Source organism: Mustela putorius, unplaced genomic scaffold (genome assembly GCF_011764305.1).
Source record: "Mustela putorius furo isolate JIRA1106 unplaced genomic scaffold, ASM1176430v1.1 tig00003853_pilon_pilon_pilon, whole genome shotgun sequence".
Lineage (NCBI taxonomy): Eukaryota > Metazoa > Chordata > Mammalia > Carnivora > Mustelidae > Mustela > Mustela putorius.
The window spans coordinates 77,695,312-77,711,681 of record NW_025422005.1 but is presented as its reverse complement, the minus strand read 5'-3'; the positions used below and the strand labels follow the sequence as shown (position 1 = coordinate 77,711,681).

Below are 16,370 nucleotides of genomic sequence, written 5' to 3'. Positions count from 1 at the left end.
CGCTGGGCGTCATGGAAGGAGCAGCCCAGCGCGCTCTGCTCTCACGGCCGTCACGTTCCCTCCCGATACCGCCGGGCCCGCGCCGGCCTTCACCTTGATCCGCACGTAGCAGTGGGTACCCAAAGAGGGGTCGTTCAGACACGCGGGAGGGTGTTCCCGGGCGACCCTCCGGAAGGTCTGCGCGGGTCCCTTGCCGATGCTCCACAAAAGTTTGAGCAGGTAGACGGAGGCGCAGAGCCCGCAGTAGCAGTAGACCAGGGACCAGAAGAGCAGGGACCGGATCGTGACCGTCAGGCGGAGCAGGCAATCCCGCAGCCTCGCCATCGGGCAGGGCCGGCGGCGGGGCCCGCTGCCCCTCGGGGACGCGGGAGCAGCCGCGCTCGCTCGGGCTCCGGAGCGAGACAGCCGGCGCGGCGCGCGCCAGGCCCGCCAGCCGGTCCGCGGGAGCCGGCTCCGCGCGCGCCTCCCCGCGGGCCCCCGGGGCGGCTGCGCTCGGCCGGCGTCCCGTGGCCCAGCTGCGGGCTCCCGCACTCGCGGTGCGCGCTCCGGGGCCGATGCGCCCAGCCCGGGAGCGCCGCCGGGCAGACCCCCTGCGCTGCGGGTTCCGCCCCGGACTGGGCGAGGCTGGGGACCGGCCTTCCTCCGCGGAGTGAGATCCCAGTTCTAAACTGCTCGGCTGCGGGGAAGATGAAGGGGAGACTTTCCCGGATCATCCTGGGAACCGCAGAAGGCAGCGCTGCTCCTACTTGGACCAGTGTTCAAGCCCTCTCCCTGCCCAGTTAACCGTTGGAATTTCATGAGGCCTTTTTTCTGGATCACAGAATTATGGGGCGCGGGGAGTAGAGGCAGTGAACAATTCTCACACTACATGGCAGATATTATTACTTTACTCATTCCTAACATTCCTCTGATGGTGTTGATATTGCCCAGCAAGGTTCAGAGTAGTTATCCGGCCAGCCAGGCCTCTCTGGTTCTAAAGGCAAGCCTCTGGAAAGCCCTGGTCTGTTTTCTATCCCTGCGAGTTTTTTCTTTGCAAGACTCTTACATAAATGCAATCATATAATATGTAACCTTTTATTTGTGGCTACTTTTCATTTAGCGAAATGCATCTGAGATTCAGCTATGCTGTTACGTATATTGTTTCTTTTTTATTGCTTGTTAGTTTTCAATGAATGGGTGTGGCATATTGTTTATCCATTCCCGAGTTAAATGATATTTGAGTTTTCCCCAGTTCTTTTGTTATGAATAAAGCCACTATAAACACTCGTGGGAAGTTTTTTTGTGAACGTAAGTTTTCCTTTCACCTGAGTCAGTATTTAGAAGTGGGATCGTTGGGCCTGGTGGTAGTGTGCACTTAACTTTATGAGAAACTGCCAAACTGACTTCCAAAATGGCTGTACAATTTGAACTCATACCAGCTAGGTGTGAGAGTTAAGGTTAGGTTAGACTCTTGCAAGAACTTGGTATTGTCAAGAAAATTTTTTTAATTTTGGCAATTCTAAGAGGTGTGTAGTATCTCGTCGAGATTTTAATTTACATTTCCCTAGTGACTAATAATGTGTAGGCATCTTTATGTACTTGAATGCCATCAAATATATTCTTCTTTGGCAAAGTGTCTGTTAAAAACTTTTACACATTTTTTAAAAATTGTGTTGTTTTCCTACTATTTAAATATTTTATTTATTAATTTGAGAAAGAGCAAGAGAGAGCACAAGCACGGTGAAGGGCAGAGGGAGAAGCCTCTGGGAGATACCCCAATGTGGGGTTTGAACTCATAACCCCTAGATCAAGAGTCACATGCTCTACCCACTGAACCAGGTGGTCCCCAAATGTTTCTTAATTTTGATGATATGGATGGTACTTTTGGTCTTTAATGTAAGAAATCTTTGCATAAGTCCAGGTCAGCAGGATTTTTTCCCCTATGTTTTCTTCCAGACGTTTTATGTTTTTATTTTTTATATCTAGGTCTACGAACCATTTTTCTTCAATTACCCCGTTTTATTTTATTTATTATTTTGAACATTTTAATTCCAGTATAGTTAACATACAGTTTTATATTAGTTTCAGCTGTACAATATAGTGATTCAACAATTCTGTACATTACTCAGTGCTCATCAGGACCTGTGTACTCTTAATCTCCATCACCTATTTCATCCATCCCCCAACCACCTCCCTTCTGGTAACCATCAGTTTCTTCTCTATAGCTAAGAGTCTTTTTTAATTTTTTCATTTGGTTTTTTTGTTTTTGTTTTTAAGATTTTATTTATTTGACAGACAGAGATCACAAGTAGGCAGAGAGGCAGGCAGAGAGAGAGGGGGAAGCAGGCTCCCTGCTGAACAGGGAGCCTGATTCGGGAATCGATCCGGGGACCCTGAGATCATTACCTGAGCTGAAGGCAGAGGGTTAACCCATTGAGCCACCCAGGCACCCCTATTTGTTCATTTGTTTTGTTTCTTAAATTCCACATGTGAGTGGAATCATATGGTATCTGTCTTTCTCTGACTAAATTATTTGTTTAGCATTATACCCTCTAGATCCATCCATGTTGTTGCAAATGCTAGAGTTTCATTCTATTTTATGGCAGAGTAATATTTTGTGCATGTGTGTGTGTGTATCACATCTTTATCCATTCAGCTATGGATGGACATTTGGACTGTTTCCATAATTTGGCTATTGTAAATAATGTTGCAATAAGCATATGGGTGCATATATCTTTTTGAATTAGTGTTTTGTATTCTTTGGGTAAATACCTGGTAGTGGAGTTACTGGATCATATGGTAATTCTATTTTTAATTTTTGTAGGAACAAAGTCTATGATCTATTTTGAGTTAATTTTTGTATAGGGTACAAAGTATAGGCTAACATTTATGTTTTGCCTGTGGATATATAATTGTTTTGGCACCGTTTGTTGAAAGTAATATTCTTTCTTTCTTGAACTGCCTTTGTACCTTTGCTGAAAATCATTTGACATGTGGGACTATATCTAAGTCTCTAGTCTGTTTCATTGATCTGTACGACTATATTTTCTTCAACACCACACTTGTTATGACTTTTGAAAGTAGTATACTAGATCTAGAATTCAGATAGTATGAGTCCTTAAATTATGTTCTTCTTTATAAAAATTCTTTTGGCTATTCTTCTTACTTGCATTATCAAAAAAAATTAGCATTAGTTTGTCATCTTAGGCAAAAATTAATCATTTTGGAGAAAACTGATGTTTTAACAATATTATGTTCAACCCATGAATGTGATAGATCACTCCATTTATTTAGCTCTTCTTTAATTACTTTCATTAGTTTTTGATTGCTTAAAACATACTAATATAGCATATATTTTATAAAATTTAGACCTAAGTATTTCTTTTTTATATGTTATTATAAATACTACTTTTTAAAATCCCCAGTTGCTTATTACTAGTACAAATAAACATGATTTTTGTTTTTTTGTCTTGGACACTGAGACATTGATAAGCTCACTAATTAGTTCTAGTAGCTTTTTGAGTCTTTGGGATTTTTTATATGGATAATAACCATATGTCATCTGTGAATAGAGAAAGTTTTATTCTTCCTGCCTAAATATTTTCCTTTTAATTCTTTTTTTTTAAATCTCTTTTTTAAAGATTTTATTTATTTATTTGACAGAGAGAGATCACAAGTAGGCAGAGAGAGAGAGAGGAGGAAGCAGTCTCCCCGCTGAGCAGAGAGCCCGACGTGGGACTCGATCCCAGGACCCTGAGATCATGACCTGAGCCGAAGGCAGCGGCTTAACCCACTGAGCCACCCAGGCGCCCCTTTAAAATCTTTTTTAAAATTAATGTTATTTTTTTTAATAAACATATACTGTATTTTTAGCCCCAGGGGTACAGGTCTGTGAATTGCCAGGTTTATACACTTCACAGTGCTCACCATAGCACATACTCTCCCCAATGTCCATAACCCCACTACCTTCTCCCGACCCCTCTCCCCCCAGCAACCCTCAGTTTGTTTTGGAGATTAAGAGTCTCTGATGGTTTGTCTCCCTCCCCATCCCATCTCGTTTCATTTAATCTTTTTCTACCCCCCAAGCCCCCATCTCCACTTCATCATATCAGGGAGATCATATGATAATTGTCTTTCTCTGATTGACTTATTTCACTAAGCATAATACCCTCTAGTTCCATCCACATTGTTGCAAATGGCAAGATTTCATTTCTTTTGATGGCTGCATAGTATTCCATTGTATATATATACCACCTCTTCTTTATCATTCATCTGTTGATGGACATCTAGGTTCTTTCCATAGTTTGGCTATTGTGGACATTGCTGCTATAAACATTCGGGTGCACGTGCCCCTTTGGATCACTGCATTTGTATCTTTAGGGTAAATACCCAGTAGTGCAATTGTTGGGTCATAAGGTAGTTCTATTTTCAACTTTTTGAGGAACATCCATGCTGTTTTCCAGAGTGGTTGCACCAGCTTGCATTCCCACGAACAGTGTAGGAGGGTTCCCCTTTCTCTGCATCCTCGCCAGCACCTGTCATTTCCTGACTTGTTAATTTTTGCCATTCTGACTGGTGTGAGGTGGTATCTCATTGTGGTTTTGATTTGTATTTCCCTGATGCCGAGTGATGTGGAGCATTTTTTCATGTGTCTGTTGGCCATCTGGATGTCTTCTTTGCAGAGATGTCTGTTAATGTCCTCTGCTCATTTCTTGATTGGATTATTTGTTCTTTGGGTGTTGAGTTTGCTATGCTCTTTATAGATTTTAGATACTAGCCCTTTATCTGATATGTCATTTGCAAATATCTTCTCCCATTCTCTCAGCTGTCTTTTGGTTTTGTTAACTGTTTCCTTTGCTGTGCGAAAGCTTTTGATTTTGATGACATCCCAAGAGTTCATTTTTGCCCTTGCTTCCCTTGCCTTTGGCAATATTCGTAGGAAGAAGTTGCTGCGGCTGAGGTCAAAGAGGTTGCTGCCTGTGTTCTCCTCAAGGATTTTGATGGATTCCTTTCTTACATTGAGGTCCTTCATCCATTTTGAGTCTATTTTCATGTGTGGTGTAGGGAAATGGTCCAATTTCATTTTTCTGCATGTGGCTGTCCAACTTTCCCAGCACCATTTTTTGAAGAGGCTGTCTTTTTTCAATTGGACATTCTTTCCTGCTTTGTTGAAGATTAGTTGACCATAGAGTTGAAGGTCTATTTCTGGGCTCTCTATTCTGTTCCATTGATCTGTGTCTGTTTTTGTGCCAGTATCATACTGTCTTGATGATGAAAGCTTTGTAATAGAGCTTGAAGTCCGGAATCTGATGCCACCAACTTTGGCTTTCTTTTTCAATATTCCTTTGGCTATTCGAGGTCTTTTCTGGTTCCATACAAATTTTAGAATTATTTGTTCCATTTATTTGAAAAAAGTGGATGGGATTTTGATAGGGATTGCATTAAATGTGTATATTGCTTTAGGTAGCATAGACATTTTCACAGTATTTGTTCTTCCAATCCAGGAGAATGGAACATTTTTTCATTTCTTTGTGTCTTCCTCAATTTCTTTCATAAGTACTTTATAGTTTTCTGAGAATAAATTCTTTGCCTCTTTGGTTAGGTTTATTCTTAGGTATCTTATGGTTTGGGGTGCAATTGTAAATTGAATGGACTCCTTAATTTCTCTTTCTTCTGTCTTGTTATTGGTGTAAAGAAATGCAACTGATTTCTGTGCATTGATTTTATATCCTGACACTTTACTGAATTCCTGTATAAGTTCTAGCAGTTTTGGAGTGGAGTCTTTTGGGTTTTCCACATATAGTATCATATCATCTGCAAAGAGTGATAGTTTGACTTCTTCTTTGCCACTTTGGATGCCTTTAATTTCTTTTTGTTGTCTGCTTGCTGAGTGTAGGACTTCTAGTACTATGTTGAATAGTAGTGGTGACAATGAACATCTCTCTCATGTTCCTGACCTTAGCAGAAAAGCTTTCTTTTATTTCTCCATTGAGAATGATATTTGCAGTGGGTTTTTCATAGATGGCTTTGATGATATTGAGGTATGTGCCCTCTATCCCTACACTTTGAAGAGTTTTGATCAGGAAGGGATGCTATACTTTGTCAAATGCTTTTTCAGCATCTATTGAGAGTATCATTTGGTTCTTGCTCTTTCTTTTAGTAATGTATTGTAACACATTGATTGATTTGCAGATGTTGAACCAAACTTGCAGCCCTGGAATAAATCCCACTTGGTCGTGGTGAATAATCCTTTTAATGTACTGTTAGATCCTACTGGCTAGTATTTTGGTGAGAATTTTCGCATCTGTGTTCATCAAGGATATTGGTCTGTAATTATCTTTTTTGAAGGGAACCTTGTCTGGTTTTGGGATCAAGGTGATGCTGGCCTCATAAAATGAGTTTGGAAGTTTTCCTTCCATTTCTATTTTTTGGAACAGTTTCAGGAAAAAAAGAATTAGTTCTTCTTTAAATGTTTGGTAGAATTCCCCTGGGAAGCCGTCTGGCCCTAGGCTTTTGTTTGCTTGGAGATTTTTGATGGCTGTTTCAATCCCTTTACTAGTTATGGGTCATTCAGGTTTTCTATTTCTTCCTGGTTCAGTTGTGGTAGTTTATATGTCTCTAGGAATGCATCCATTTCTTCCAGATTGTCAAATTTGTTGGTGTAGAGTTGCTCATAGTATGTTCTTATAATTGTTCATATTTCTTTGGTGTTGATTGTGATCTCTCCTCTTTCATTCATGATTGTATTAATTTGGGTCCTTTCTCTTTTCTTTTTGGTAAGTCTGGCCAGGGGTTTATCAATGTTCTTAATTCTTTCAAAGAGCCAGCTCCTAGCTTTGTTGACTTGTTCTATTGGTTTTTTTTTTTTTTTTTTGGTTTCTATTTCATTGATTCATGCTCTGATCTTTATGATTTCTCTTCTCCTGCTGGGTTTAGGCTTTCTTTGTTGTTCTTTCTCCAGCTCCTTTAGGTGTAGGGTTAGGTTGTGTATTTGAGACCTTTCTTGTTTCTTGAGAAAGGCTTGTATTGCTATATATTTTCCTCCTAGGACTGCCTTTGCTGTGTCCCACAGATTTTAAACCGTTGTGTTTTCATTATCATTTGTTTTCATGAATTTTTTCAACTCTTCTTTAATTTCTTGGTTGACCCATTTATTCTTTAGAAGGATGCTGTTTAGTCTCCATGTATTTGGGTTCTTTCCAAATTTCCTCTTTTGATTGAGTTCTAGCTTCAGAGCATTGTCATCTGAAAATATGCAGGGAATGATCCCAATCTTTTGATACCAGTTGAGACCTGATTTATGAGCCAGGATGTGATCTATTCTGGAGAATGTTCATGTGCACTAAAGAAGAATGTGTATTCTGTTGTTTTGGGATGGAATGTTCTGAATATATCTGTGATGTCCTTCTGGTCCAGTGTGTCATTTAAGGCCTTTATTTCCTTGTTGATCTTTTGCTTGGATGATCTGTCCATTTCAGTGAGGAGAGTGTTAAAGTCCCCTGTTATTATTGTGTTATTGTTGATGTGTTTCTTTGATTATGTTATTAATTGGTTTATATAGTTGGTTGCTGCCAATGATAGGGGCATAGATATTTAAAATTGTTAGATCTTCTTGTTGGACAGACCCTTTGAGTATGATATAGTGTCCTTCCTCATCTCTTATTATAGTCTTTGGCTTAAAATCTAATTGATCTGATATAAGGAGTGCCACCCCAGCTTTCTTTTGATGTCCATTAGCATGATAAATTGTTTTCCACCCCCCTCACTTTAAATCTGGAGGTGTCTTCAGGTCTAAAATGAATTTCTTGTAGGTAGCATATTGATGGGTTTTGTTTTTTTACCCATTCTGATACCCTGTGTCTTTTGATTGGGGCATTTAGCCCATTTACATTCAGGGTAACTATTGGGAGACATGAATTTAGTGCCATTGTATTGCCTGTAAGGTGACTGTTACTGTATATTGTCTCTGTTCCTTTCTGATCTACTACTTTTAGGCTCTCTCTTTGCTTAGAGGACCCCTTTCAATATTTCCTATAAAGCTGGTTTGGTGTTTGCAAATTCTTTCAGCTTTTGTTTGTCCTGGAAACTTTTTATCTCTCCTTCTTTTTTCAATGATAGCCTAGCTGGATATCATACTCTTGGCTGCATGTTTTTCTCATTTAGTGCTCTGAATATACCATGCAGTTCTTTCTGGCCTGCCAGGTCTCTGTGGATAAGTCTGCTGCCAGTCCAATATTTTTACCATTGTATGCTACAGACTTCTTTTCCCGGGCTGCTTTCAGGATTTTCTCTTTGTCACTAAGACTTGTAAATTTTACTATTAGGTGACGGGGAGTGGACCTATTCTTGTTGATTTTGAGGGGGGCTCTCTGCACCTCCTGGATTTTGATGCTTGTTCCCTTTGCCGTATTAGGGAAATTCTTTACAATAATCTCTCCAATATACCTTCTGCTCCCCTCTGTCTTTCTTCTTCTTCTGGAATCCCAATTATTCTAATGCTGTTTCGTCTTATGGTGTCACTTATCTCTCCCCTCGTGGTCCAGAATTTGTTTGTCTCTATTTTGCTTAGCTTCTTTATTCTCTGTCATTTGGTCTTCTATATCACTAATTCTTCTTCTGCCTCATTTATCCTAGCAGTAAGAGCCTCCATTTTTTATTGCACCTCATTAATAGCCTTTTTAATTTCAACTTGGTTAGATTTTAGTTCTTTTATTTCTCCAGAAAGAGCTTTTATCTCTCCAGAGAGGGTTTCTCTATATCTTCCATGCCTTTTTTGAGCCCAGTTAGAACCTTGAGAATCGTCATTCTGAACTCTAGATCTGAGATATTACCAATGTCCGTATTGATTAGGTCCCTAGCCTTCAGTGCTGCCTCTTGGTGGTTTTTTGTTTGTTTGTTTGTTTTTTGTTTTTTTGTGGTGATTTTTTCTGCCTTGTCATTTTGTCCAGATAGGAATATATGAAGGATCAAATAAAATGCTAAAAGGGTGGCAAAGACCCCAGGAAACTGTGTTTTAACCAAATCAGAAGAGATGCTAAATAGTGGAGGGGAGAAAGGGGATAAAAAGAAGTTCAGAAAAAAAAGTTAAAAAAGAAAACAAAGAAAAAATATAAAAAAGATATATATATATATACATATACATATATAAATATTAGACTGGTGACTAGAACAGGGTCACCCACTTAATTTTGGGAGTATTTTGGTCTCTTAGAAGAAACTACCTCCCCAAATTTTAAAGAATGAAAAACATATATAAGGGTAAACACAATGAAGGGATGGAATATGCCTATAAAGATGAAAAAGAATTTTTTTTTAATTTCTAAAAAAGGAGTTGATAAAGTAAGTTGGTTGGGAGAACAAAGAGAAAGAAAGCAGAGAGAATTTGCTCGGGCTGGAGACTAGAACAAGCCCAGAGCTAGATTTAGGGTATATTTTGATCTATTAGAAGAAGTTGTACCCAACATTTTTTAGAAGAAAAAACCCTATGTGTATACAAAAAATAAAATTAGATACAATGAAGGATAAAATATGACTATAATAATGAAGTTTCAAAAAAGATTTTTTTTAATGAAAGGTATTGTTAATATAAACTAGTAAAAAATGTTAAAAGAGGAAAGGGTAAAAGTTTAAAAAAATTTAGCAGAAGAATAAAAAATAAAATAAAAAAAATTAATTAACTGCGAGACTGAATAATCATGGGGAGAAAGCCATAAATTCCATGCTTTGCTTTCTCCTTCTCTGGAATTCCGCTGTTCTCCTTGGTAAGTGAACATGGTCTTGGCTGGATTTCCTGTTGATTTTCTGGGGGAGGAGCCTGTTGTAGTGATTCTCAAGTGTCTTTGCCCAAGGCAGAATTGCAGCGCCCTTATCAGGGTCCAGACTAAGTAATGCGATCGGGTTCGCCTTCGGGAGCTTTTGTTCCCTGAATGTTTTCCGTAGAGTTCCAGAGGTCAGGAATGAAAATGGCAGCCTCCCAATCTCCAGCCCAGAGGAGCCAAGAGCTCAGGGCTCCACTCCTCAGTGCACCCTCAGAGAAAAGTGCTCAATCACTCCTGTCTTCCTGGTCTCTGGCCGCACTTGGAGAAAAGCACTCATTCACTCCCATCTCCCTGGCCTCCGGCTGCACTCTGAGCTCACCCAGCCTGTGATGGGTTCAAGATAACCCCGGGTTGAGAGCTCATTTCTCAGCACTGTCTCTGTAGCCAGCTTTCCCGCTCTAATACCTGCGAGCTCTGCGACACTCAGACACCCCCATCCTTCTGTGACCCTGTAGGACCTGGGGCCACGCTGACCCCGCATGGACTTCACCCCGGTTTAGCCTCTAGAGCGATATCCTTCAGTGGATCAGACTTTTAAAAGTCCTGCTTTTGTGCTCCACCGATTGCCAGGAACTGGCCCCTCCCCACCGCAGTCTATCTTCCCGTCACTTTGGATTCACTTCTCTACAGGTCCTATCTTTCAGAAAGTGGCAAATTTTCTATTTCTAGAATTATTGCTCTTCTTCTCTTCAATCTCCTGTTGGATTTGTAGGTGTCCACAGTGGTTTGATAAGCTATCTAGCTGATCTCCTGCTACCTGATGTTGTCTCAGCCTGCTACTTCCCTGCCATTTTGACTCTGACTTTTTTCTTTTATTTCTTTTTCTTGCTGGATTGCACTGGCTAGGACCTCCAGTACAATAATGAATAGAGTAGTGAGAATGGACATTTTTACCTTATTTCTGATCTTCATGGGAAGGCATTCAGTCTTTCAACATTAAGCACAGTATTAGCTAAAGATGCCATTTATCATGTTGAGGAAGTTCTTTTCTATTTCTAGTTTCTGAGATTTTTTTTTTAAGATTTTATTTATTATTTATTTGACAGAAATCACAAGTAGGCATAGAGGCAGGCAGAGAGAGAGGAAGAAGCAGGCTCCCCGCTGAGGAGAGAGCCCAATGTGAGGCTCGATACCAGAACCCTGGGATCATGACCTGAGCCAAAGGCAGGGGCTTTAACCCACTGAGCCACCCAGGCGCTCCTGAGATTTTTTTTTAATAAATTGAGGTTGAATTTTGTCAAAGGGCATTTGCTTTTCTTGAGATAATGTTTTTCCTCTTTAACCTTTAATGTAATTACATATAAACTGTTCATTTTTTATTTAAATTCAATTTAATTAACATACAGTGTATTATTATTTAGAGGTAGAATTTAGTGATTCATCAGTTGCATATAATACCCAGTGCTCATTACATCAAGTGCCCTCCTTAATGTCCACCACACAGTTACCCCATCACCCCACCAACCTCCCCTCCAGCAACCTTCAATTTGTTTCCTATATTTAAGAGCCTCTACATATAAAGTTTTTTGGATGTTGAACCAACATTCCATTCCCAGATTAAACCCTACTTGGTCATGAAGTACTATATATATTTTTTAAAGATTTTTAAAAATTTATTTGACAGAGAGAGAGAGAGATCATAAGTAGGCAGAGAGTCAGGCAGAGAGAGAGGAAGAAGCAGGCTCCTGCTGAGCAGAGAGCTCAATGCGGGGCTCCATCCCAGGACCCTGAGATCATGATTTGAGCTGAAGGCAGAGGCTTTAAACCACTAAGCCACCCAGGCACCCCATGAAGTACTATATTTTTTTATATATTGCTGAAATCAAATTGTTAATATTTGGTTGATGATTTTTGCATCTGTATTTCTTATCTTCTTATACATTTCGGAAGAATTTATATAAAATTGATATTATTTCTTCCTTAAGTGTTTGGTAGAATTCTTAAAAAAAACAAAAAAGAGCCATTTAGATCTCAAGTTGTTTTTTTAATTCTTTTTTTTTTTAAGGTTTTAATATATAATTCAATCAGGGACACCTGGGTGGCTCAGCAGGTTAAATGGATGCCTTTAGCTCAGGTGATGATCCCATGGTCCTGGGATTGAGTCAGTATTGGGCCCCTTGCTCAGTGGGAAGCCTCTTTTCCCTCTGTCTGCTTCTCCCCCTGCTTGTGCATACTCTCTCTCTCTCTCTGACAAATAATAAATAAAATCTTTTAAAAAATAAGATGTAATATAATTCAATCTATTTACAAGTTATAGGACTATCCAGGCGATCTTTTGCCAGTTTGTGTCTCTTAAGAATTTTATGCAAAAAAAAAAAAAAAAAAAAAAAAGAATTTTATGCATTTCATTTAAGTCATTGAATTTATGGCTTAATTTCCAAATATTTTGGACAATTTTACTGGTACATTTTTCTTGTTAATTTCTAGCTTAAATATGGTATGTTCCAAGAGTTTACCTTTAAAATTACCTGTTCTTTTAAATTTATCAAGATTTGCTCTATGTCTCTGAATATGATCTATTTTGGTGAATGTTCCAACTGCATTTGAAAAGTTGTTATCTGGAGTGCAGTATAAATGTTAATTAATAAATTTTTTGGCAATGCTGTCCAGGACTGTTAGGAACCTTACGGATTTTCTGTCTACTTGTTCTATCAACTACTGAGAGAAGAATGTTAAAATCTTTCTGTAATGATGGATTTCTCTTTCTTTGTCTTTCTTTCTTTCTTTCTTTCAGATCTATCAATGCTATTTTTGCTTTAGACAGTTATATTTTGGGGCATTTATAAATAAGATAAAATGAATTTGATATTACCTCCATTTATGCCATTCTCAGCATTCTTCATTCATTATATAGGTACACGTCTCTGTCTGGTGTCATATTTCTTCCACCAGAGAACTTCCTTTAAGCTTCTTTTAGAATAGGTCTGCTGACAATAAATTCTTTCCAGCTTTTGTTTGTTTTGCTACATGCTTATCTTTAAGTCTTCATTTATGCTTAGTGATAAGTAATACAGAGATGGTCTCTCTCCATGCTTTTGCTATTCTGATAGCAGTAGACTGCTTTCATTACTGAATGCTTATTACCCTGGAGGTAGGAAGGGCAGGGGGTAGAGGGGCATTCTCTGGTGTCTGATTCAGCCTCGCAGACAGGTGCTAAGGATATCAGGATATTGGGGTATATTGGATATCAGGGTGGGATCTTCCCAATGATCTTTTCCTGTACCCAGTGACAGGGACTCTCTAATTGTCTGGATCCATGATGTATTTCCTGCCCCTGTCCTAGAGTAGAGGGTTTATTTCTGTTTTCTCTGCCCACCCACTCTCCCCTCCACCCACCAGCTGCAATAGGTCTTCATCAGTGCCCTAGATAGGTGACAGAGTTTGTTCTTCCTCAACCAGAAAGCTTCAGGCTTATATTCCTTAAGGAAGACAGGGAAGAAGGATCTGGAGAAGCCTTTATGCTTTTCCTATTTCTGGTGCTATTCTCTTCCAGGCCTGCATCAGGAGGCTAGCTTTCTCAGAACCTCATCTTCTTCTAAGTCCTAATGAGTTCTGCAGAGAAGAAGAATCTGCACGTTGCGGCAAATTGCTCTTGTGCTGTCAGGGGTTCCATATTCTCAACTAGCCCATAGACAGTCTTTAGGAATTTGTTATTTTTAGATAATTTTGTTTGATTGTGTTTTTGTTACTGGATTGTATAGCATTTGGAGACATCTGCCTCAGGTAAACCAGTACTTATGTCCTGTCTCTCCTTTGATGCATTCGTCTTACCTTAAATTTCAGGTTTTGGTTACCCTGCAATCTCAGCCTTTAGATTAATTTAAGAAATGTGAATTTAAAGACTTTCTGGCTTTTGTGTTTGTTATAGTGGTGGGAGAAATGCTTTTCCAGCTTTCTAAATCCCAAGTGGAAGCCCAAATTTCCTGATTTTTAAAAACTGGATGTAGGGCAACTGAGTGGCTCAGTGGGTTAAGCCTCTGCCTTCGACTTGGGTTATGATCTCAGGGTCCTGTGATCGAGTCCTGGATGGGGCTCTCTGCTCAGCGGGAAGCCTGCTTCTCCCTCTCTTTCTGCCTGCCTTTCTGGCTTACTTGTGATCTCTCTCTCTGTCAAATAAGTAATTAAAAAAAATAATTTAAAAAAGTAAAAATAAAAACTGGATGTAATTGACATATATCATTGTATTAGTTTTAGCTGTATGGCATAATGATTTGATATATGTATATAGATTGTGGAATGATTACCAAAATAAATTTTGTGCATTTAAAAATTTTGAGTATTCCCATTTTCAAATTGAAATTTTAAATGAGATGATCGGAAATTTATACACAGGCATGAGAAATAGAGAAACTGTGTATACTTTAGTGTCCATCACACTTTATAATTTTGTTATATATGTAGCTTTGTGTACCCACCACCAAAGTCAAGTATACAGAACAGCTGCATAACTAAAGGGATGTCTTATGTTGTCCTTTTATAACCACAGTCATAGCTTGTCCCTCACCCCTGGTACCACTAATTTGTTCTTCATTTCTAAAATTTTGTCACTTTAAAAATGTTATGTAAGTGAGACCATAAAGTAGGTAATGTTTGGACTTAGTTTTTTCACAAAGCACAATTCCCTAGAAATTCAAGTTATTGCAAGTATCAACAGTTCATTCATTTTTGCTGATTAGTATTTCAAATTATGTATATACTATAATTTGTTAACCATTCACCTATTGAATGGCATCTAAGTTGTTTGAGTTTTTGGCTAGTAAAAATAAAGTTGCTATGAACAATTGTGTATAGGTTTTTGTGTAACTGTAAGTTTTCATGTATCTGGGATAAATGTCCAGTAGTACAATTACTGGGTCATATGGCTTCGTTTTTTATTTTTTATTTTAATTTTTTAAAAGATTTTATTTATTTATTTGAGAGAGAGCAAGAGCAAGTGAGAGAGAGCATGAGTGGAGGGGGAGTAGCAGAGGAAGAGGGAGAAGCAGACTCCTTGCTAAGCAAGGAGCCCGATACAAGGCTTGATCCCAGACCCCAGGATCATGACCTAAGCCAAAGGCAGACATTTAATCAAATGAGCCACCCAGGCATGCCTGGGTCATATGGCTTTGTATGTTTTGTTTGTAAGAAGTGACAACTGATTACTTTTTTTTTTTAAGATTTTTCATTTTTTTATTTGACGGAGAGAGATCACAAGTAGGTAGAGAGGCAGGCAGAGAGAGAGAGAGGGAAGCAGGCTCCCTGCTGAGCAGAGTGCCCAATGTGGGACTTGATCCCAGGACCCTGAAATCATGACCTGAGTCGAAAGCAGCAGCTTATTAACCCACTGAGCCACCCAGGTGCCCCAAGAAGTGACAACTGATTTCTTATGTGGATGAATACCATTTCACATTCTCACCGGAAATGTATGAATGATCCAGTTTCTCTGCACCCTTGCCGGCATTTTGTAGAGTCACTATTTTTTGCTTTAAACCTTCCTGATAGGTGTGTACTGATATCTCATTATGGTTTAAATTTATATGTTACTGATGGCTACTAGCAATGGTGAAAATGTTTCTATATGTGTGCTTGCCATATGTATATCCTCTTTGGTAAATTTTGTTCATATTTTTGCCCATCTAATTAAATTGTTTCTTTGTTGAGTTTTGAGAGTTTTTAATATATTCTCATATGCTCTTTCATGTCAGATATGTGGTTGGCAAGTATTTTCCTAATCTGTAGTTTACCTTTTCACAGAGCAAAAGTCTTAATTTTGATGAGGTCCAACTTATTAGTCTTTTCATTTTTGGATCAAACTTTTGGTATCAAGTCTAAAGCCTTTCTGCCTAATCACACAATCTAAAGATTTTTATCTTTTTTTTCTAAAAGTTTCATAGTTTTATATGTTACTTCTAAACCCATGACCCTTTAAAAATAAATAAATAAACCCATGACCAATTTTGAGTTAATTTTTGGATAAGATGTAAGATTTAAGTTGAGATTTTTTTTTTTTGCTTATGGATGCTCCAGCACCATTTGTCAAACAGGCTGTCCTTTCTCCACTGAACTGCACCTTTGTCAAAAATCACATCAGCTATTTGTGGGGGTCTTTTTCTGAGTTCTTTAGTCCAGGGTCTACTGCTTCACGAATACATTTTCTTGATTATTGTAGCTTTATAGTAAGTCTTATCATACAGAATGATTCTTCTCACTTTGTTTTTTGTCAGTATTGTTTAATTCTAATGCCTTTGCCATTCAGTCTAAGTTTTAGAATAAGCCTATGTTTGTGAAAATTTTTCCTGGGATTTTGATAGGATGTGTGTTAAACCAGATCAGTTTGAGGAGAACTGAATCTTTCTTATGTTGAGTCCTCCAATCTATGCATGCAATATGCCTATGTCAGTCTTTCTTCTCTACCTCTTCCATAAGCATTTTATAATTTTCAGCATATAGATCCTGTATATATGAACATATGTTCAACATTTACCTAAGTATTTCGTATTCTTTGAAATGATTATATATGTAATCTTCTAAGTTGCCATATGCTTATTAGTAATAGAGATCAGAATAGAGATCAGGTTGATTTTTGTATGTTGA

General features: G+C 38.7%; 1 protein-coding gene across 1 annotated transcript in view; it reads right to left on the bottom strand.

The window, feature by feature from the left end:
* EPHX4 (epoxide hydrolase 4) overlaps positions 1-429 on the bottom strand; it is a 43,251-nt gene extending 42,822 nt beyond the window's left edge. The window contains exon 1 of the mRNA XM_045064848.1: positions 94-429. Coding sequence (XP_044920783.1) covers positions 94-324 — 231 coding nt within the window. The 5' untranslated portion in view covers positions 325-429. The remainder of the gene's footprint in view (positions 1-93) is intronic.
* Between the last annotated feature and the right edge of the window lie 15,941 nt (positions 430-16,370).